General features: G+C 43.0%; 1 protein-coding gene across 2 annotated transcripts in view; it reads left to right on the top strand.

Annotated features, from left to right (window-relative positions):
- The window catches only part of GRK5 (G protein-coupled receptor kinase 5), a 153362-nt gene that overhangs the window by 103781 nt on the left and 26083 nt on the right, over positions 1–23498 (top strand). The window contains exons 5-8 of one of the 2 annotated variants that reach the window (XM_079312089.1): positions 16167–16267; positions 19091–19183; positions 21309–21372; positions 21856–21996. In XM_079312089.1, coding sequence (XP_079168215.1) covers positions 16167–16267; positions 19091–19183; positions 21309–21372; positions 21856–21996 — 399 coding nt within the window. Of the gene's footprint in view, positions 1–16166; positions 16268–19086; positions 19184–21308; positions 21373–21855; positions 21997–23498 lie in introns of both variants that reach the window. The other variant, XM_079312090.1, reaches the window with a different exon arrangement.

Genomic DNA, 23498 nt, shown 5'->3' on the forward strand with positions numbered 1-23498 from the left:
AAACTGGATGACCTCCAGTGGTCCCTTCCAGCATCACCCATTTCATGATCCTGTGAAACACAGGGCTGCTCTCCTTCACTTGTAATCTAAAACTGCCTCCCTGGTGGTGGTGCTTTAATGTCTGCATTGGCCTTGCTGCACTTTTTTTCCTTAATGAGAAACTTCTGCTTCTTCCCAGAGGGATGTGGAAACCTTGTGTAGCAGAAAATACTTCCTAGAGGCAATGTTGGCTGTGCTGTAACAATGGATTGAATACTAGACTTTCTTATAGGTGTCCCTAACAAATACTTTAAAAACTAGAGCTAGGCCTGGATTGATTTAATTTCATTTTAGATACCTAACTAAGATAGTCAGGTTAGGAATGCAGATGGCTTACTGTCCTTTCTTGTCAAATAAGTATCTCCAAAGGACACATTTGGAGCTGTTAGAAGTCAATGATTTGAAGGACTGATGTCTGCAATCCAAACAGATTAACCTGGACCCAAATGTCCTGATGGAGCATCAGCCTGACCAGCAAAGAAACTTTCTTTTCATTGAAATCAGCATTTCTCTATTTAATTATCAGTCCCTTGAAAGGTACAAATTGCTGCTGTTTCTGGAGTCTTCTGCTTTCAGCTGAAAGCTTCTTTTAAATAGGTGTGTGTCTGTGCTTCAAAGAACCTGATTGTCTTGATACAAAAATAGCATGACATGCAGCTTGACTGATAGAATAAAATTACAGGTTCAGTTCTTGGACTGATAATTCAGTCTTATAATGTGAGGAGTGTTTTTCCCAGAGTGCAGGATCAGAAGCACAGTAAAAACAAAAACTAGACTTCTTGCTCTTTAATATTTATAAATTATTTTTTAGTTCTTGCTTCAGTTTTTAAAGGGCATACATATTTAACATACAACGTGTCAGTATATCACCACTCCAAAGGGTGTTCATTTGCATAGAGAACATGCACTTTATTTAATAAAACATACACTTCTTGCACAGCAGAAAGGAAGAGAAGGCACTTTCCCAGATGAGCAGACATCCCAGCAGGACTCCCAGCCCAGTGTGACTCACAAAGTCACTGCATGCAAGACATCCACCCTGAGGCCACTAAGCAAACCCTTACCAGGATGCTGGAGCAAGGAGGTGCTTTCTCAAGTGATCACAGTTCAGGCTCTGCACAGATTTGGCATCCTGAGCAGCCCCCAGCTGCTTGTTGGGGAATTGAAATCTGTCCTGGTGGAGAAGCAGGTCAGGCTTCCACCGTGCCCCTGACCTACAGGCAGCAGCACTGACAAATCCTGACAAATCCTGGCAAATCCTGGCACCTGGAAGGGAACATGGGTGGATTAGGTGGAAGGAAATGTGGGTGGTTTAGGCCTCTCAAAGAAGAGGTACATAGGAACATCCTCCCTAAGGAGTGGGGAGTCCTCACCACTGCAGGTTTTCAAGATGCTGTTGGGCATAGATCAACTCATCTGGGCTCCCTTTCCCATCAAAGGTTGGACCAGATGATCTCCAAAGGTCCCTTCCATGCTGAGCTGTCCCAGGATTCTGTCCTCAGGTCCTAGAAGACAATAATATTCCCTCTCTCTTGCCTAAAGCTCACTTACAGCACAACACATCCACCAGCCCATTCTGAACTCTGTGGTGGGAGGGAAATGTCAGGAGCACGAGTGATCCTCACACTAAGAGTGCCAAAATATGAGTGTTTTCATGGCTTCTGTAGCAGCTTCACTTGAGGAGAGGGGCAAAAACCCCCAGGAAAGGTGTCCTGTAGCTGAGGGAAACATTCTCTGAAGAATTATTCCTTCTCTGTGCACAGCAGCAGCACAATGGTTGTCACACCAGCCAGGCCAAGGTTTCTTGACTAGAATCTTGCTTCTTTAAAAAGGCTTTTGACAATTTCCATGAAAAAGGCACTTAAAGCTGCCTTCTTGACTTCATAAGCCCCTGGGGCAGAAGTCCAACCCACAGGAAGTCTGAAATTTCTGAGGTTGTGAAATGTGATGGTAAAACTGCTAAAATGAATTGGTCACAAATATTTCTTCCCTGTTTTTTTTCCTAATCTCAGCAGCTGAGTGGAAAAGGTTCAGTTTTAGGTCCAGTTCCATCTGTAAATGGCTCCATTGAACTGTTGAGTTAAACTGAACCCAACCTGGCTTCATTACCAGACTGCTTCTTGTACTGGAAGAGCAAAGAGATATATTTACCTTTGTACTGCTTTTAAATTAGGGTTTTATGTCTCCATGCAGCATTTTTGCCTTCCTGCCTGACAGCTGCCATGCCTTACTCTACTAAATCACTATCCCACTATTTGCTTTTTCACTGTAAATCACCTTGAGAGACTTGGAGAGAAGCTATATAAAACTAAATTGATTTGAAATGGCTCTTAAGACAGTCTCCATATGCCGTTATAGTTTATATTTGGACTCAGCTGGGTACTAAAAATGTTACTGAACAGGATGTCTAATGTGTATTGTTATCCCCATTATAATACTTCACAGAATATGAAGAACAGCAACAACATTAATTTTCTTATCTGAATTCCTGTCCAGTGCCCTTTCCTCCAGGAAATGCACAGAATAAAGACCATGTTTGCACTTTCTTTGCTGCAAGAGGTTAGCAGGGCACAGCAATAACCTCCTTACTCCAGTCTGAGGCTATCAGTGGGGATTTTGGTAAACAAAACTATGTCTTTGTTGTTATGAACAATTATAGGATAAGGAAGGGAGGATAAAGTCCCTTGAAAGGGACTCTGGCTGAGCAGCAGTGCCTGGCCTTCCACTTGTCTGCTGGCAAAAATGTGCCTATCTCTCAAATTAGGTTTTTATGGAGAAGAGAACACCTCCATAAGATAAGTGAGATTAAATTAAAATTACACATGAGGCCTTCTGCTGGGCCAGGCCATGCAGCTGAGTCAGGCTCCTGCTCACAGACTCCTCTCCATCTCTGTGACCATCAGTTTCCTTTGACAACAAGGACCTTTGCCTCTCTCCTTGAGATTTCTTCCTCTCCTTCCTGTTTTACAACCCCCAAAATAAATGCAAACTTCAGCACTTGTGTTTCTGGGTGAGTCACCTTCACTGATGAGTGAAGCCCTTCCATCTCCCAGAGGGGAAGTCTCATCTATCACTTCTTAATGATTCTGGCTGAATCCTGCAGGTCACACCAGTCCAAGAGTTGGATTCAAGTCCTGAGACCTCTTTCTCTAACTGTTTAGTTTTACTAAATGCTTCCTAGGGATCATGTTATAATTAGTTTTTGGGATGGCCTGAACAAAAGCTGAGTGCCACTCTAAGGGAAGCAGTGGAATATAGGAACATTAAGCTTCTGCAAAGCAATCTGCAGAGTTTACTGGGAGACAGAGGCTCTGTGTTTTGAAAGGTGAGCCTTTAGGGACTGTTTTCCACATTGTTATCTTTCTCCTACAAATTCAGCTTTTGACACTTGTATCCAGCAAGTCATCTCTGTCCCCTTGTAAGCTTATTATCTTGCTGATAAAAGGCCAACACAGCATCTCTTTTCACTGGCTGCAGTGGATGGCCCCTTAAGGCTTGGTCTAAGAGTTATCTCCACAGCTAGTTTCCAAATTTTTCTAAACCCTTTGCATTTCATTAATGACCCAATTGAAGTAAGCAATGAATGAATTGCCTGTCTGTCCTGTGTGTTCCCTGGACTCAGGATGGGCTGCAATTATTTTCTTGCTCAAAGTGTTGTTCACTTCATCCTTTAGGCTCCTATTAGGAGACTTTTCAGGATGCTAAATGCTTAAATAGAAATACTGGCATCACTTGAGCCAGGAGAATTTTGCCATTTAATTAATTACCCTGGGACTTTGCCCTTTGCCTCAATGGATTTCTCATCTCCCCTTTCTATTGACTTCACTACTCTACGAGCTCCATTTTAGCCAGACATGATAGCATTACTTAGGCCTCTGCTTTGCAGCTTGCATGATCAATACATAATCCAGTCTCCAGAGAAATCAATGGATAATTCCTGTTGTTGTTGCAGAGACAGTGAGATCAATATCTCTGCTGATCACTGTGTCTGAGGCCAGGAAAGCACCTTCTCAGTGGGCTTTCTGAAAAAGCTCATCTTTCCAAAGTTCTGGGAAAATATCTGAGTGGCAGAATGGCAGCTGGGTTACTCAAATGAATGCTTTCTAGTCAGAATTTATTTTAATAAATATTTGTCTGCCACTGAAGCTGGGCTGTAATGTAGGGTATCTGAAAAATCAGTTTTGTCTTGATTAGGAGTCCCTTTGCTGTGATCTCAGGCAAAAAAAGCTTTTTTTCTCATGGTTTGCTGGAGTCCTATTTCCTCCTCCTTTACCCACTGTTTACAATACAAATGTTAGTTAACTAAACACTTACTGAGGGCTTCTGTCTCTTGCAGTGGTGCCAAACTTGCAGTGGTGCCTGTGGAAACAGAGTGGAGCCTGCCCTGTCCTGTGATGCTGCCCCACAGAGGGTCCTTGGGTGGTCCTGAGTCCTGTCCTTTGGACTCAGGAAGGGCTGCAGCTGCAATTCCTTTGCTCAGGCTGGTAGCAGGTCTGGGCTGGAGTCATTAACCCCACTGCTTTTGTCTCATCACAGCTATTGAAGCTCTGCTTCTTTTTCCCTGCTTTTCCAGAGAAGTTGCACTCCCCAGTGCTCATACCTCGTAACTATTTGTCATTTTTGGTCAGGAAAACATTGGGATGCCTTGGCCATTGGGCAGAAACCTTCTGGCTTCCCTGTGCTTGCTGGAATTACTCTGACTTGACCCTTTGGAAAATGGAAACTGGTTTCCACTAATGGATGTCAACCACACATGTAAACCTGGCTCCCATCTGTGTGAGCAGGGCAGGCCCCCCAGGCTGCTCCAGGGAGCAGCCAGGCCATCCAGGACTCTGCAGACAAAGAGCAGATCTGCTCAGCATCATCTGGCAGAGGAGGGCTGCATTTGCCTGCCCTTGCCTAATGAATATGCTAATTATAGTTTCCTCCTCTCTGTTCCAGGGGTCATTTTTCCCTATCCCCTCTGCATGCCCCTCGTGGCTGATATTTGGTTTGTGTGCATTACCCAGTGGCCAGTGAAGTTAATTCTAAAAGCCTTTCAGGTCCATTCAGCTTTCCCAGAAACAGCTTCTTCTGCCTGAAAATTTTGCTCACAAGGGAAAAAAGGAATCAGCCTTTTCCAGCTGTCTGGAACACTGACTTGCAAAACATCCAGAAATCTGGAGGAGATGGCTTTTGTGTGTTTGCACAGAATGACATTAAAATAGACCCCTGGTGAGTCCAGCCTCTTGCATTCCCAGCACTCAGCCTTGGAGGCATCTGGATTGGAGAGATGAGATGACTCTTTCTGCCCACTGGCTGCAGGGAGCCTGGGGAGACTCTGAGTGTCTCAGCTTTTAGATGATTAAAGTCTGATGAGGTGAATTCCATGCCAGATATAATGCAGGATACATTAAATTACCTTGCAGGGCATACCCACACAGGTTTCTGTGCACAATTTCTCAATAGTTCAGGTGTCCTTTGAAGACCTGACCTCCACAGCTCTTCCATTCCTCCACTTGCTGCAAATTTGCTGGTTGGTTCAGTTTCAGATTTCTGTGACTAAATGGATTAACTAATATCTCCCTGAGCTCAGGATTCCTTGTGCTAAACTCAGAAGCAGTAACAGGCAACCCCATGCTTGATTCCAGCAAAGAAGAGGATGAAGAGGCACATGGTGAAATGGAAGTTAATCATGGCTTACTTCTCACCTGATTCCCTTGGAATAGGAAATTAGGATTCTGGAAAAACATCTGGAGACTTCTGCATCTGAGCAGCCTCACAGGAATGGGTCAGGAAAATTTCAATGAGATGCCTGAGGCTGACACCTTTGGCTGGGATGATACAGTTAAAGAATCAATAAGCTGGTAGAGTGTACTATTTTAACTTGGAACCAGAAATCATAAGGTTATAAATTTAACAGGAAAAAAAATAATTTCTTTAAAATATTGCTTGATAAGTGCAAAAAGTGTAATTTTTTTAGAAGTCCATTTTTTACAAATTGATTTAGAAATAATCAGCATATTTAAGTTGTGGATATGTGCTACTTCAACCTATTCCTGTTTAAATTTTTTTCCTAGTAATCCAGCAATACTGACAAGTTATTTAACCTGCTTGCCAAGCTTTACCATATATGCTAATTTATTTTTTTATAACCAAGTCAGACTCTGACCTGAGTCAAAAATCCAGCATGTAGCAAGTTTATTATCCTTGCACTGATGTTGTTTGTCCAACAAGCAGAAGTGAGGAAGAGTGGAATATGCCACTGCAAACAGTGTGTCATTCCCCACAATAAATGTCCTCCCTCTCAGCTCTGTGCAGATGGCTGTTACCATATGATTGCTAATGGCTTGTGTGATCCAGGTGATGTGGCAGTGCCCTGTTTCCAGCACTGATTTTGTTTGCCTTCTTGGGTGTTTCCAGCCTTTCTGTGAGTGGGTCACTGGTCCCTGCCTGATGTTTGTTTAATTAATTTCTTAGTTCTTTCCAAGACCTTCTCGGACTCTCTTTTGTATTTTCATTTTTTCATTCAAATGAATCCTCAGGATTTTGACCTGATAAGGGAAAAAGATGAAGGCAAATTCTACAGAAGTGATGGCAAAACAGCCCTTGAATGGAGCTCAATGTGGAGCTCAATGTGGATCAGGCTTCAGCTTGCAAGGGAAGGGTTACTCCTGTTTACAGCCTTGTGTCTCAGAGTGAATTCAAGCAGGGATCTGTTTGTTTTCCTGCAAGAAAGCCATTCAGTAACGTTTAGGTTGTAAATGAGTGTTTATATGTTTAGGGGTTGTTGTTTTTATTGCTTTTTTTTTAATGGAACAGATGACATTTGGTTTACCAGAGGAAGCCAAGCTATGACTATTGCAACATGGGGTTGCTTTGGTAATGTTTAGACCATCCATCAGTGCAGGAGGATGTTAAAAGGTAGGAAGGTCCTGATAAGAGGCTGGACACTGGATGTTATCCAAACCTATTAAGCACATGTGACAAGAGAAAAAAACTTCCTGGGAAGAGAAGCTTGCAGAATTGTCCTGTTTGCTGCTAGTCACAGTGGGAATACATTCTTTATCAGATGTCTGCTGTTTGTAGCAATGCTCTGTAGCCATGGCTCTGTTGGGTTGTCACCAAAGTGGTTCTGTGACACTCCAGGGGATTGTGAGCAGCCTCACTGTGGGGTGGACAGAAAATCCTGCTTGATATAAACCTTTCCCTCTTCTCTTCTCTTCTCTTCTCTTCTCTTCTCTTCTCTTCTCTTCTCTTCTCTTCTCTTCTCTTCTCTTCTCTTCTCTTCTCTTCTCTTCTCTTCTCTTCTCTTCTCTTCTCTTCTCTTCTCTTCTCTTCTCTTCTCTTCTCTTCTCTTCTCTTCTCTTCTCTTCTCTTCTCTTCTCTTCTCTTCTCTTCTCTTCTCTTCTCTTCTCTTCTCTTCTCTTCTCTTCTCTTCTCTTCTCTTCTCTTCTCTTCTCTTCTCTCTGTTCCTTAAGCTACCCTCATCCTGCTGACAGCTATAGGTATAGATTGTTTAATCTGTTTTCATCCTGTAATCTGGGTGCAAAATGCTTTTAAGGCAGAAAAAGGGAAACAACAAGTAAAGCAAAACTTTCCCTTCCCCTGCTTTAAAAAAAAGTTTATTTAAAACAATTTCAGCTGGCTGGTTTATGAGCACCCCTCCACCAATAAACCTATTGTCTACAGAAAGGAGAAAAATGTGTTTCTTTGGTGAAGAAACCTCTATGAGCATGTTTCTAAAGAATCATTTGAAAAGTACGGGCAGGGAATGACTAGGGATTGAAGATCCAAAAAAATCTCCTGCCCAGCACTTCTTGTGAGGCCAAATTTCTCACTAATTGAAGTCAAAAGCATATCTTCTGTGCTGACCAGTTTAGATTCTTAAAATAAGCTGTACCAAAAACCCTGTAGCTGGTTGGGATTGTGGTGAGTGTTTCTGTTTAATTGAAGAGTATGAAGTCTGTAGCTGATTCACTGGACTTGCAAAAGGAGATGATGAAGCAACTGCATTTTGTCTCATGGGACAATTTGTTATTTCCAAATTACTTTCTATGAGGCTTTGGGTGTTTAAGCTCTGGTCACCAATAGGAGCCAGGAAGAATTTTCTCTTTCTTGAGCCTAGGCAGTCTTTTCCTTTGTTGCTCCAAAACTCCTGTTGTGGTTATGCCCCCAGACTTCTCTGAATCAAACAAGTCAACATTCCAAGGAAACCACACTGGGCTGAAAAGCTTTATGTAGGAAACATGTTGACTCACACCATTTGCATGGAATTGCTTGTTTGCCACTATCAGGAGCAGAAATGCGGTTTCTAGAAATGAGCAGCTACAAAAATGTCTGCTGAGAGGAGGAAAAACAAGGTACAGCCAGATAGCAGGCCCTGTTGCTGACTTACAGGTGAGCCAGAAAAAAATAATGCAAGAGGTATATGAATATATGAACATATAAGAAATATACTTGTCAGAGGCTGCTGTTTTTCCTAGGAAGGGCACAGTTCTAGACTACAGCTTGTATCCCAGCACCAAAGGGGAAGGATGCTGGGACCCCAGGGGGGAAACTCATCCATTTTCTGCAGCTGGGCTTTCTGAGGCACAAGAGGTACCCAGGGAGCCTGAGGCTACTGCAGGTGTACCACAAGAGCTGAGGTGGTGGCATGGCCCTTTGAGTGGTGTGGGTACAACCCCTCCAGGCTGGAACATGCTCAGCTGCTTGCTGAGGGCTCTGTTGTCTCCAGTCACTGTATTTCTCTGTGTGTCAACATGTGTTTTGATAGTTTAGTAGCATATGAGGGAAAACAGATTTGTCATGACTCCAGATCAGCTTGCAGCTACAAAACAAACCTCACAGCTGACACACACTGATTATTTGCTTCACCCAGATACAGCAAGTGATCCTGCCCTGGGTATTGGGATTGGGTTCAATATTTTCCCTGCCATTGACCCTCTCTGTAATGCTGGTATTTCATATCTTTGGCCCCTGCTCCCACTCCCAGGCTGGTGAGATTGGTTTGATTTGGAAACTCTGGCTCCCATGATGTGTCTGTAGTGCCTGGCACTATGGTCCCCCTTCTTAGGTGTCATGTCTACACACTGTTGTAATAGATAAATTGCTACTAATAATACAGCTGCCTTCCATGCTCCCCATCCACCTCACTGCCAACTCCTACATCTGTCATCTCAAAGCAAATATCCTGGAATTATGAAGCCTTTTGCTTTACTGGTTAAAAAAAAAAAAAAAAAAAGTAAAAATAAAATGCAGAAGTTGATTAGTTAAAGTGTTGCAGCTGCTCCTGATGTAGAATTGGCTGCTTACTACACACAGAGCTCAAACTGAGCAGATAAGATCAGACACAGGGAAAGGCAGAGGAATGTTCCAACATTTCTGTGTAACACCAAAAGGCATCAGGAGGCTGTGTGTGCTGGGATCCTTTCCCTCACCAGGAATGCCCAGCCTTGGTTTCCCAACATCCAAATACAACCAGGACATTCCATCTCCTCATCCTCTGCTTGCCTCTGGATTTCCTGATGGGAAACTGATCTTGAAGGTCTTTCCCAACCTAAAAGATTCTGGATTCCCCTGTCAGCCCCTTCACACTTTCCCTCAGTCAGTCCCTGGCTGCATGGCTGGAACTTCCCTGGCTGTAGCTTAGACTGCTGGATGAAGCCAGAATTTCCAGGATTTTGTGTGTGAACTCTTCTTGTCTGATCATGCATCATCTCACACAAAAAGTTCATTTTAGCATGTTTCTGTCATAGTTTTGAGGTCTCTACTGGTAGCAAATCTGTGTGGAGATTTTCAAACAGATTATACGTGGAACATTGCTGTCAACATCTGAAAATACACATATCATGAAGACAAATGCTTGGAAGCAGAGGCAGCTCAAGAAAAGTTACAGCTTGAACTTTTGTCCATTGACTGAAACATTTGTAATTGTTTTAAGCTAGTTTGCTGTGGAATGTTTTCATAACCTGAAACACAACATATGCTGCACGTTATTTATTTTACGCAAGTGACTTTGAAAATAACTCATCATGTTTCAGTATCAGCTGCATGCCTGAAACTTGCCAGGAAAGCAGTTGTGTTTGTGACAGAAGTTTGCATGAGGTCTATTCAGTCTGAAGAGTGTGGAATCTTCCTGGTTCATATAGTTTCTGTAGAGATGAACAGTTGTGCTGTAAGACACCCTGATGACTCACATGCATGGCAGGAGCTGGTATGAAATGAAAACCTGTACTTCCAGGTTTCTATTCTTTATTCACTAATTGCAAGAGACAATTGGACTGATTTGAGGAATCTGAGCATCTCCAGCTTTCATTTATCTCAGTGCAACTTCTTTGATTTCAGTCACAGGTGATGATCAAATCTTCTGCAAAACACATCTCTTAAGCTCCCTGTTCTGTAAAATACTGTGAGATTGCCACCTGGCTCATGAAGACTCCATCCTGCAGTGAAGCTTTAATATTTTGAGGTTCTTAGTTGAAAGCCATTGTGTAAGGATGAAGAATTACCTCTGAACTAAGGACCTGCTCTGCTTCTTACAAAGTCAGTCTGGCCAAACTCAGTGCTTTCCCTTTCTCTGGTCTGAAGTTCAGGGATCTGCAAGCCATGTCATTTATTTTCTTAGGAGACAGTGCTGATTGAGACAAGTCCTTGAAGCAGTGTTGTTAATTTGCAAAGGAGATTCTTATTCCTTTACTCAGAGCTACAGGTTTCCTTTGCTGAGCACTCAGCAAACAAACTTCTTTCCTCATCTGCTCTCATGGCCATGCCATGTGCCTGTGCTTTATGAAGCCCAATGTTTTTCAAAACCATTGGTACAAAGGACTGGGAAAGGGCTCAAGAGCCTCTGCATTGAACAGAGATCAAATACACTTAGATGATCAACAGATGTCTGAGTGCCCTTGGAGGTCTTTCAGACCTCTGAGAACAGATTCCACAATATTCATAGGCCTGTTCTTCTGCTTTCCTGTGTGAAAAATTAGAATAAAAAGCCTTCATATCCAATTAAGTGGATTTCTTCACATCATTCCCCCAGAGCAGAGCAGAATATGCAGAATAATTGATCCCTGCCCTCTTTATTAAAAACATTTCTATATTAAAAGACCTTTATCAAGTTTCACCCATGCTTTTCCAGACTAAACAGATCTAGTTCCTCAACGCTTTTCTCTGGGCTTTTTTTCCTAAGCATGTTTCCCAACACTCCAGGCACTTGGTGCTCTTGTCACCTCTATGGGTTTCTCAGATGGTGGAGCCTCAGCACATCTCTCTCAGTCCACTTTGTCATTTGGACACTTTTCCCATGAAAACAGCAGCACTGAGTGCAATGACCCAGCTCTGCCCATGCAGGTTTGTGTTGTGTTTGTCTGCTCTGGGCTCTGGGAATACCTGGGGACACCTGCTTCTCACTTCACCCCTGTTCCAGAAGTGTGAACCCCAGCTGGGCTGCCAGGAAAATGCTTCTGTTCCTTGAAAATGCCAATCTCTGCTTGCTGACTGCCTGCTTTCACTCCCACAGGCTTGGAGGCAGCACCTGTAGCACACCACATCTTGACTGAGCACAGTGGAGTTTGGAAGTTATCTCATTAGAAAAGGCAGAACAAATGACACATCTTCATGAAAAAGTAAAAGAGAAGGTCTTCTGAATGCCTCCCTTGGTACTGCCAGCACTTCAGCTTGTTTGATAAGGAATTTGATTTGCTGATAGATCAACAAAAGATCAGATGTCCCCCACTCAGCTGCAGGGGAAACACAGAGAGATGTTGTGAGTCCCATGGCAAACACAGAGATGGCTTTAGGAGAAGTCTTTTGGTGGCTGTCCTGTTCAGTGAACTCAGCAAACACTGGGCCTTGGAGGTCTGAGTGAAATAGCCTGTAGAAAAACTAACAAAGCTGACAGAAAAGGAGATGCCACATTTTAAAGTGTAGTGATGCAGCAGGACATTAAAAGTGGCAGAAAATGGGGAGTCACACAGCCTGGAAGCTTCCACCTGATCTGAGCCAGGCTTTGCTGCTCTTCAGCTCTTCAGTGGTGCCAGGCCAAGGGCAGCACCAGACTCTGCTGCTGGACAACTCTGCTTCCATCCAGACTTTTTGTGGGCATGGGCACAACTAACCCTGAGCAAGTGTGAGATGTATCAGCTGTTCTCGTGCCATTTACAGAAAGGGAAGAGCATCTGAGAGGAACTCTTTTGTCTATAAAGGCAGAAAAAAATAAAATTTGGAAGTGGAGACTTTTCTCAGGGTGGGCTTATGGCACTCAGAAGGAGCTGAATATCCATTTCTTGTTTCTCAAATAACCACTAACACAATTCCTGGTTGCATTCTTTTCTTAAAAATTAAATGGGAAAGTATCATAAAACTGAGGTATTGCTATGCTGGCAAAATATTTGTACAGAGGTTTTCAGTTTCTAGCCATAAAAGAGAAGGTACAGGAGGTAGGAGAATTTGGTTAAAACCTGGTAAAAGTAGTCTGGACTTTTGGACTATTATTAAAATGTCTGATCAATAAGGAAAATGTGATGAGAGAAATTTTTGTTGAAGGATCAACTTAAGCACATCTTGTGCTACATGAATCTGGTTTCAGTTCCATCTGCTTCACCCCAGTGTTAATCAGTGGATTTGACTGGCATAATTTCTGATTACATTATTGTAAGTGAGATCAAGAATCTCTTTCTTTGCCTTCAGGAAACAGAGTAGCCATTAGGAGAAATGTGGAACTGTACTTGTTATAACTCCCCAGTGTTTTGTTTTGAATGCAAGAAAGTGTAACTGCTTTCTGCAGGTGTTTCTGAAGAGTTAGCAGAATATTCTTTGTCACAAGCTCAGATGTAATGGTCTTAATCACAGTGTATGGTTCTCCTAGCTGCCACAGGACATTTAATATGTTGGGAAAGGTGTCTCTGTTCCCTTGTAAAAGCCAAATTTGCTTTTACAGCCATTGCCCATAATGCAGCAGGAGAATGGTGTTAATAACCATTTCATTGTGGCTGCAGAAATCTTCTGCACCCCTCCAGGGAGCTTTTTCATCTGTAAATGGCCAAAGTGTTACCTTTGGAAGCTTTCCCTCTTGGGATCCAAATGCTTCCTTGCACACATAACCTGTGCTACCTAATTGTTCTCCAGGGCAGCAAAAGTAGGTTGGTGGGTTGGGTTTTGGCTTGTAATTGTTTCTGGCTTTGTTTGAACTTCTGGAGGCTGTGGGTATGCACAGTATTCACACAGGGAAAGTGGCAGCCATGGCTGTTTAATGGGAGCACTGGGAACTGAGATCTCAAGGAGATTCTGAGGAGGGATCACACAAAGGAACTTAGGCAGAGTTAGAAAGGGTTGGGAATGTTCCTCCCAGGCATGTGGTGCCCTGAACTTTCTGAAGGGCTGTAGAATGACACAAAATGTTTTGTTGGGTCTACAGAAGCTTTGGAAACGATCAGCCTTTGAAAAAAACCCAGCTCTATTCCTTGTTGTAGAAAATGGAGTGGGCTAGGGGAGTGTTTGCTCTCTGAGGCTTCAGTGTGTTCGTGGCTTTGCCTACCTTGGTATTGATACCTTGCTCCCAGTTTGTGCAGAGGAAGTAAAGACTCAGAGGTCAGCAATGAGTAGTTTTGAAAAACCAAGTGGTGACTGAACCCCCCCCAAACTTGGAGAGAGGAATCACAGTTTGTGTCATTTTAAAATACTTCCCACACTCTCTTACTATTTCTTTTGGTCATTCTTCCCCCCTTTCACTACAAGAATTTAATTTCCTCTTCATGAATAAGAGTTAGCTGGTGCTTATAATTTACTTTTTAAATGTACTTTGATCTCAGACAAAGTTTGATGGAGTTAGTACTCTAGTAATGTGTCATGGGCATGATGTTCAACACTAACCTCAAGGCAGTTTACCTTCCTCTGGGAAATGAATTCCCAATGGGAGATGAAGTTGCCTGGCATGAGTAAGAATCAGGTCACTTGGTCTAAATGACTAATTATGCAGTTTAGTACTTAGCTTTTGGATTCCAGTTTTGACCTCTAAATGCAGAACAAGTTCCAGATGCAGTCAGTAGTAACTTCAGGAAGAGGCCCCAGTATGGATTTTACTGAAGTGCTGCTCCATTCCCATCAGAACACACTCCTGGTCCACAGCAGTCCCAAAACTGTGGAGTTCAGGGATGTTTCTGTTCCCTGTAAATCAGATATGATCATCTAGAGCCAGGGCTTGGACCCCTGGATTCACACAGCCACCTGCCAACTTTGGGCTACCAGTGAGCATTTATGAGCAAATGTGTATCCACTGGGTACATAAATGGTAAATTAGAGATATTCACTCATTTGGTTTCTAGCCAAAATCAACTGAAGTACTGCTAATCATTAGGCTTTTGTTCATGTCTGAATATTGCTTTAAAAGCCTTTGGTTTAATCTGCTTCCCTGTCTTTTCCCCCAGAAGTTTCAGTGCTGTAGGACTGGAAAACAGGATTTCTTTCATTGCTTCCCTCTTGCCTCTGTGTACTCTTTTGAACCAAAACTGGGACTTAGATTTCATTGTGGGCATGTATAGTTACCTCAGTGGTCAATCAACCTGAGAAAATGTGGCTTTGTCTCAGACTCTCTCTTTTAGATGATGAGGGGTTTATTTACTTCTCAAGAAACCATGAGGCTTCTTAATTATTAGTAATCTCTGTCTGTGATTAAAAGTGGGTGTTCCCTGGATATCTTTTGCTGAGGAAATGGAGGAATGTACTGAGGAGATGAGGAGCCATTTCAGTGAGGTCAGAGGTGTCCCCAGCACGTTCTGCAGATTGTCTGTCAAGGCTGAGCAGTGAGAGTGCCCTGCACAGCATGCACAGACAGTTCTGTAAACCATGTTCCTATTTAAAAACATTCAAGTGGAACAAACTTACTTTTTCATGTCACAACCAGGATCATATTCACATTTCAGCAGTGGGAAGGAAAAGATAAAAGACTAAATTCAGCTTTCAGCATGCTGGAGATTTTCTGTGGCTCCACCTCTGCCCCTTCCTCTGTCCTCATTCCCAGTGTTTTTGAACTCTGCCTGCAATGCATTTCAGGGCTTGCCAAGATATCTCTAACTAGGGGTGAGTTAATGAGAACATCTGGCCAGGATTGAGGGATGATGCTCTGTGACCCACCCACTCAGCACATCTGGTGGCTGTGGGCATGGACAGGGAACCTCACTGAGCATTAAGGCTTCTGCAAGGAGAGAGGATTTTATCATCTATGGCTGGGTTTATTGAAAATACCCAAATCCAGCTGGTTATATAAAGGGACGTTCATGTACGTGGGGGAAATGCTTATAAATAGGTGCACACACACACACACAAATATATACTTTGTAATGTAATTACAGTATACAGCCAATGTGTAAGAATGTGGACTGCCTAAAAAGCTGTCTTTTTAGATAATTAGTCCCAAAAGTCCTAAACTGGTTAACCATCAAGGCATATTGCAAGAGACCTCTCTGGTAAGGGCTTTTTGCAGGGTTGAATTTACATTCTCTCCAAAGGGAGGAGAAGATGAAAAGAGTTTATGTGGTTGGTTGGCAAAGTTCCTTTTTGAAATTATTATTTTAAAGCTGCTGGATTATTTTTGTCTTTCTAAGGATGAACTAAGGTGTCCAGATACTTTTGTGAACTTCTTTTTGTATGTAGATAGATGTAGATCTATATCAGTATGTATCAATGCTCTGCTCCTATTTTGCTTTGCTGGTTAAAAAAAAAAAGGAAAAATACGATGGATTTTTCAGACAGCACAATGAATCACCCATGAAGTGAAAACACTGGGCAAATTCTCTTTTGTTTAATAGAATGGCCTGTACGCAGTTCAGGCCAGCACATTTTTCATGGGATGCAAGGGAGCAGTTCAAAGAATTGGCAAGGAGTGGGACCTGCATATTCATGAGGCTGGGCAAGGAGGTGAAGGTACAGGAGGAGGCAGGAAAGCAAAGTGAGGACAGAGTGGAATGTGGAGGAGTTGCCACGGTATCCTATTTTACTGCTCTTTGACGTAAAGCTCCTTTGCTTTTACACAACCGCTGGAATTGAATGGAAGCAGCTCAGGGGCATAAATAATGAATGTGCCTCTCACACGTTGGGAGAGGAGAATCTGCACCTCGACAGGGAGTTAATGTGCCCCTCTCTTCTCTCCCCAGTCTCCAGCCTATGTTCCCGAAGTCAGTCAAGAACTTATCCAGCAGACAGAGGAGAAACTGGAAAACAGCCCCTGCAAAGAGCTGTTCTCTCCCTGCACAAAGTAAGTATAACACGACACCCAAAAATCTCAGCTCAGCTTGTCAGGAATGTGCCAGGTGGAGATTTCATGTCAGTCTGAACCTGAGACAGGTATCTTTGCTCACATCCTAGAGGCAGAGCTGACCAGCAGTGAAGTCATTTCATCTGAACGAAATATAATAAATATTTCCATGCCATTATGTATGGCTGCACACAGGCACTTACTGTTTCAGGTATTTGACAGAGTGTCCTAGCCAAGGAAACCAGCCGTGGATTTCATGCTGTGTGAAAAGAGCTACAATGATAATGTATCCAAAGAAAACATCTCTGTTTCAAAGTGAATAAAAATTAAGTGGCTATACAGTCCATTTAGACAGAGGAATGTGCAAACTTGCTCCGCATGGCTTTTCCAGAAAATCTTCACCAGGAGAACGGGTTTTTTTTAATGCTTTCTGTCTGCCTGTGCCGCCCAAACCAACGTGCTTCATTCCACCCTTTGTCTGGGAAAAGGCTTATCAGTTTCTGCAGCGATTTGTGCCATTATGTGCTAAAGCTCCAGGTATGCAATCTGCATTTGCAAGCCCTGCCCCGAGCTGTCCACGCCAGGAGATCATAAACCAATAAAAATATGAAAAGGAGGGATCATGGCACGAGGGCCCATGTGGTTCCTGGCTGAGCAGGGTTTGTTTTCCCTGGGTGATGTAATGGGGATTTGTAAAATTTGCTCGGCTGTCATTCATTGTTTTGACTCATTTCATTGACCTTTTCTGGTTGCAGTTATTCTGTGCCTTGGTAGGAGCTGTGGGTTATTCCTGGCCCTCTCCTGTGGCACAGGCAGTCTCCCTGCAGTGTCCTGTAGAGATGCTCTGTGACTCGCCCCACTTGTGGGTGCCAGTCCCAGTGACAGAGCTGTGCTCCACACAAACCCCCCCGTGCCTGTTTCCAGCTCTCAGATCGGTTTGAAAGCTGACAGTTCCCTCCAAAATGCACTTTGTTGTTGCCAAAGAAGGGAACTAAAAAGCAAACAACTGCTGAAAGGCAGCTATTGTTCTTTTAAAATAGGTGCAGCTTTTAATTAAATGAATGGAAAGAGCATTTGGACACCACTTAATGCAGGCTCCTTCCTTCATCCCAGCTGAAACTCAGGAATGAGCCAGGTTTGGGACCTTGTTAATAAACATGGTGATCATTTCACACGGACTAAAATGAGGTCAAAAGGAAGTTTTAAGAACTTGCTGTTGGTATTTACTGGTACTGGGTGATGTTAATTTTGGAAGGGTTCACAGTCAGACCAGAAAACAGAGGCATACATACAAATATGAAGTCTGCTGTCCTGGAGGAGCAGGGATGGGATGAGTTTCATTCACATCTTCATAGATAAAAAGCAGTTTGCAAGACAAATATGTGTATAACTTAACTTCAGCTTTTATCTTTAATATTTTGACTGTCTGTTCCTTCCCTCTTCCAACCTCACCTAGAATTCTGATGTTGAATTGGGACATTTGTTACAGCAAATTAAGATTTACTTCTTATTTTATTTTGTAATCTTTAATCCATTAAGGGAAACAGTTATGATTTGTATCCAGTCAAAGCTAATAAAGACAGCAACAATTTGACTTGTGCATACTGAACATGTGCAATTACCTGCCATCTCCAGACTGATGGTGGAAGAATTAAAAAAAAATAATAATGTTACAGCTGAGAAGTTCAAAAAGTACTAGCTCATGAACAGGGAGAAACTAAACTGAGGAGACACATTACTCATGGTGACTTGTTTGCTCAGAGAGCTGCCCCAGGGTAAGACACAGACTATCCATCCCCAGACTAGAGCAGTCATTCAGAGAGGATTTCCTCCTTCCAGCAAGATCTGGAAATGTGTCTGTCCACCCTCAGACATGGACACAAATGTGTCTGTACCCCCAGACAGAAATGCTCATTTCTCTGGGCACTTTTCACCCAAACCCAATTCTGTCCTGCCAATGCTGCCAGCAGAGGTGGGTGCAGGAGCCCCAGCAAGCAAAGCAAAAACCAACTTAAAAAACATGACCACCTTCATTTTAGGCAGCTCCCAGCTCAGCCCATGTTTTCTTTGTTCCAAAACTCTGGCCTTTCTGACAGGATGCCTGATGCTCTCTGGCTGTTTGCTGCCAGCCACAAGCAACAGACTTTCTTCTCACATGTGCAGACTGACCTTTTTATTCCTTTATTCTTCCATTATACAAAAGTCTGCATCCCCTGCGTGAGCCCCAAAATTCTTTTCGTGATCCAGAAGCAAATTCACATCCCTGTTCAAGCTTTTCTTTCCTCTGTTTTACTCTACAAAGCACACAGCTGCTAGGAAATCCCCTTTGACTCTAATCACATGTACTAATTCTTCTATATTGCAGGAATTGAAACTGATCTTTTTGCTCAAAACGATGCCTCTGATGATCTCTCTTTGACAGAAATAGGCTTCAGCCAGAAATTTTCAATCCAGATGTAAACATCCCTCAAAGTTTAGGAGCTCAGTTCCTGAGGATGCTGTTTCAGTTTACTAACAGAAGCAAGACATTCACTGTCTGGTGGCTAACAACCTCTGTACAAGTCCATTAAAGCCAGTGGGAGTTGCCCTGATAATTTTCAGCAAGGATCACCAGTATTCAACCTATATGGGGCCTCCTGCTATGAAATATATCAGGCACATCACTTTATATTGAAACAGTGAGGAAAATAAAGTACAGAATAAAGAAGAAATTACATAATCCTAACGTAAAAGAAGTCTGGATTTTTCTCCACTTGTTTTATTTGTTTTTTGCTCAAAGTTCAGGATTATAAAATGCTTATATATCCTTTTCATCTGAGATAGATCTGTCCTTGACCACCTCAGTGGGGAACCATTCCAAGAGTACCTAAACAGCATGTACTTCGACAGGTTTCTCCAGTGGAAGTGGTTGGAAAGGTAAGTGTCACAAGATTTTTATTTTTTTGATAAAAATAAATAGAAATATTTATTTTTACTCCATGCAAAGTCTGTAGAATATGCTCAAAATCTGAATGTTGAGATAATGTTTGCTTCTACAGCTCATATGTTCAACCATGTAATGGTCTTAGGTACATTAAACATATTGGGTATGATTAATGTACATTCACCAACTTCAGCTGTCTTTGTGTTTAGCTACCCTCTGAATGTGGTGACTTTTTGTCTGGACCAGTTGTCACCATTATTAAATCACTCTAAACAGAGAAAAAATGTGGCATATACTCCTCTCCTATTTATTGGCTGGACATTCCTGAGCACATTTAATAACCAGGCAGCCTTGGTGGGTATTAATTTGCAAGGAAAGGGACTTGTGCCTTTCCCTTGCCAGGGAGTGCAGCAGCAGACGGTCCCTGCAGGGTGACAGTGACCTTGAGCTGAGAGAATCCCCCTTTTCCACAAATGGAATTAATTACGGATCCACAGCGGTGTGTGTCAGCAGGACGCCTCCAGATCAAAGGAGCTGTGCCAGTTCCTCTCCCTGGAAAGCTGCAAAGCTGCTGCTCCAAGGGGTGGGCAGGGGGAAGAGCCATCTCATGCCAAGGCATGCTCCACATGCCATCTTCACTGAGCCCAGCATTTACTCTTCCATTTCAATTGAAAAACATTGGCTGATTCATCTCCAGCCAGGCTGTTTCCTATCTGTTTTCACATTAAGGATAACGAATTTCCTGCAATGCTTTGAGGATTTTTTTTTTTTCCATTCCTCCAACAAGCTATGGATGCCTGGCTTAAGAAGCTGGGAGAATTGTTTTTAAGATTAGCAAAGAGATGTTAGTAGCATGGAGTGATCAACAGCTCCTTCTGACAGCCTGCTGGCTCCAAAGGAGCAGTCACAGAGTCCATTTATTCCAGGGACATTGCTGAACATGTAGTTATCACTACTAATTGTTGCTTTTAACCCCAAAAGCATTTGCAGCAGCCTCGTGGAGTAATGAAAATAACATCTTTTCCTCTTCTAGTTTTTACTGTCTGCATTCTATTCTTCTCCCACTTTGGAAAACAATAATGGGCATTAATAAAAGGATTTTACTTCAGCATTTATTCTTCATTGTCATCAACCTCATCATGCCTGTGGTGGGAACAGCCACGTTACTCTGCTCCCTCTGCAGGGTGGCTGCCAGCCAGAGGGGAGCAAGGATAGCAGGAATATTCACATCCAGTGCTGGGATCCTTGTAAAACCCTGGTGGGGGAAACAAAATGGGATCTCGCTGAGAATTCTTCTTCTGTCATGTTATAAAACTTTTACAATGACAAAGTAAAAATTGGATGTAGAGTTGGAGCCATTCTGGTGGAGCAGATTTTGTGGGAAGCCTGGGAGATTGTATGGGGATCATGTCAAGGGATTGGGAGCACTCTGCCCTCAGAGACAGACTTCTTTAACCTTAATTTTGTTCTAGTTCCCTTCTTGCCTATGATGCTCCCCCAGGAAGAGGTAGCCCAGAGGGAATGGGCTGGCTTGGATCTTGTCCTTCTGCTCTCCCAGCCTGCAAATGTCACATAAATCCACCTCTCCTGCTCCCAGGATTGTTTCTGCCTTTGATTCATATAAGTTTCATGTCTTGTTTAACACAACAGAATTATTTTCTGGTGGTTTGAATTTTGTATCTCTTTTTCTCATCTTGCTGGCAAAGCAAAGCAACATGTAAGCCCATCCTATATGTCATGGAAATTAATATCTTACTGGAAGATCTTAGGCTTCCTCTTTGCTTATCAAAGGCCAAAGCTGTATAATGGAGATTCAGAGCCCTCCTTGGTCCTAAGATGCTAGCAGAAATTGTACTGATGACTCACTAATGTGTTGTATTTTATTACAGCTTAATATGTTGGAATTGAAAAGTTCAAGCCATACATAGTATTGAAGTAATGTAATTACATAATTATATATTATATTATATAATGCAATTACCTTGGAATAATGCGATTATATAATATTTATCTATTTTGCTTTTCAAAAGTATGCCCTGAAATAAATAAATCACAGAGAGTGCATTAAACATAGTGTGGTGGGGGTTTTAGTTATTTATTTATTTTCTTTTCTTCCAGGCAACCAGTAACAAAAAACACGTTCCGGCAGTACAGGGTACTGGGGAAAGGCGGCTTTGGGGAGGTGAGTAATTCTGAAACTTTCTGTTCAGAGTGTTTCTTACTTTTTAGACACTGCAGGTGTCTAAAAATGTGACAGAGGGTGATTTTCATTAATTGCTGACAGTTCCACTTAACCCCTGGTGACACTGTAATCTCCAAAGGACATTTTTGAGAGTTGTTTTGTGTTCAGATGTGGAATTGGGGGCACACCCTTGTTTGTATTTTCCTGGTGTCTAGAGGTGGCAGCAGGGGTTGGGGAGGTGCAGACTCAGAGATTGCAATCTGCGCAAAAGACAGAAGGAGGTGGGAGAGGAAAGGGCAATAATTAAAGCAATACTCCACAGCAGGTTTGGAAACAGTAGCCAGCTGCCCCGCCTAAGCCTGGCTCACTAAACCGCCGTCTCTGGCCTTAAAAGGACTGAAGGCGAGGGGATTGAGGAGCAAAACTCAGCCCAGCCCCGGCGTGTGCTTCGAATTACCCGCAATTGTTGTGCTCCCCTCGCAGGTCTGCGCCTGCCAAGTGCGAGCCACGGGCAAGATGTACGCCTGCAAGAGATTAGAGAAGAAGAGGATAAAGAAGAGGAAAGGAGAATCCATGGCGCTCAATGAGAAGCAGATTTTAGAAAAAGTCAATAGTCAGTTTGTAGTGAGTATTGAACTGTGTGGTTCCCGCTCAGCTGCTGGGCGCTGTTCTGGTTGAATGCAGTGCCTTCTTCATCTCCTGCTCCTGGAAAGGGGCCAGAAGCTGAATCCCTTTGCTTTGCACCTTAGCCCTGCTCCAGGTGCCTCTGCTGAGTCTCACTTAATCTGTGAGAAATGCAGCAGTCAGGGGACCTGTGCCTGTAAAGCATGGTGTGTGTCCTGGTGTCTGACAATAAAGGCAGAAGCTTCTCTTTGAAATGGAGAATGTAAACACCTTCCCTCCAAATTATTATAATTTTGAAATTAAGGGGCTCTCAGGCAAAGAGATGGGAATTAGGAATAACAGTTCTTTACTAGGAAAATTAAAACAGAAATGCAGTATTACAAAGAACAATCCCAAAACCCTGCCAGAGTCAGAATCCAAGCTGACACCCGTCAGTCAGTCAGGGTGGTGGCACAGTCCCATTCAATGGTGGCTGCATCCTCCTGCAGTGGCAGATGTGGTTCAGCTGGAGCAGTGCTCCTGGAGAAGGTGCAGTTTCCTCTGAAGCTCCACGGATGATGTGGAAAGGTCTGGCTTTCCTCTGGAATCCAGTGGAAAAGGCTGCTTTGGTGTCCAAAATCTCAGTTTTTTATCTGGGTAGGAAAGGCTTGGCTCCTCCCCTGGCTGGAGCATCTCCCAGTGGGATGATGTAATTTTATCAGTCATGCACTGGAACTCAATGGCCATTAACAGGAGATATCTCCTGGAGGGAGGATGGTTTGTGGAAAAGATAAAGATGATTGCCCCAGCTGGTTTAAAGATGGCCCATTAGCAGATAATATGTGCCAGGAGAACAGGGTCACTGCCACACCCAGTTTTAAACAATGGCCCGTTAACAGGAGATACCTCCCACAGAGATAAGACTCGCTGCCACACCCAGTTTTTAACAATGGCCCATTAACAGGTGATACCTGCTGGAGGGAGGATGGGCTGTGGAAAGATAAAGATGATTGCCCCAGCTGGTTTAAAGATGGCCCATTAGCAGATAATATGTGCCATGGAGATAAGGGTCACTGCCCCACCCAGCTTCAACAGATGAGGATAAAATACACATTTCTGGTCACATCCTGTATTTAAAAAAGTGTTATCTCAGCATCTGCCATGCTCTTTATACTTATTTCAGGAAACACTGTGTATACAACACATGCAAGGTGTTTGCTTACATCTTTACTTGCTTCTGCCAGAGGATGGCACATATTTAAAAGAGATGGGCAGGTTTTAGCAGGTCTGATTTTTCCTTGGACACCCACCAGAACCTCTCAGGGATGAGGCTGATCTTCACATCTCTGTGATGATCCATTTGGTCACCCCAGGACTGGGATATCTGGGCCTTCCAGGGAACTCACTGAGATGCAAAACAGTGCAGCAGGAAGTGTAGATTCTCTTGATTACTAAGATTTCTCATACATGGGAAAAAATGCCTGGAATTAGTATGTTTGTCCAGCCTCTGAAGCCATCTAGGC

This window comes from Erithacus rubecula, assembly GCF_903797595.1.
Source record: "Erithacus rubecula genome assembly, chromosome: 9".
Taxonomy (NCBI): Eukaryota; Metazoa; Chordata; class Aves; order Passeriformes; family Muscicapidae; genus Erithacus; species Erithacus rubecula.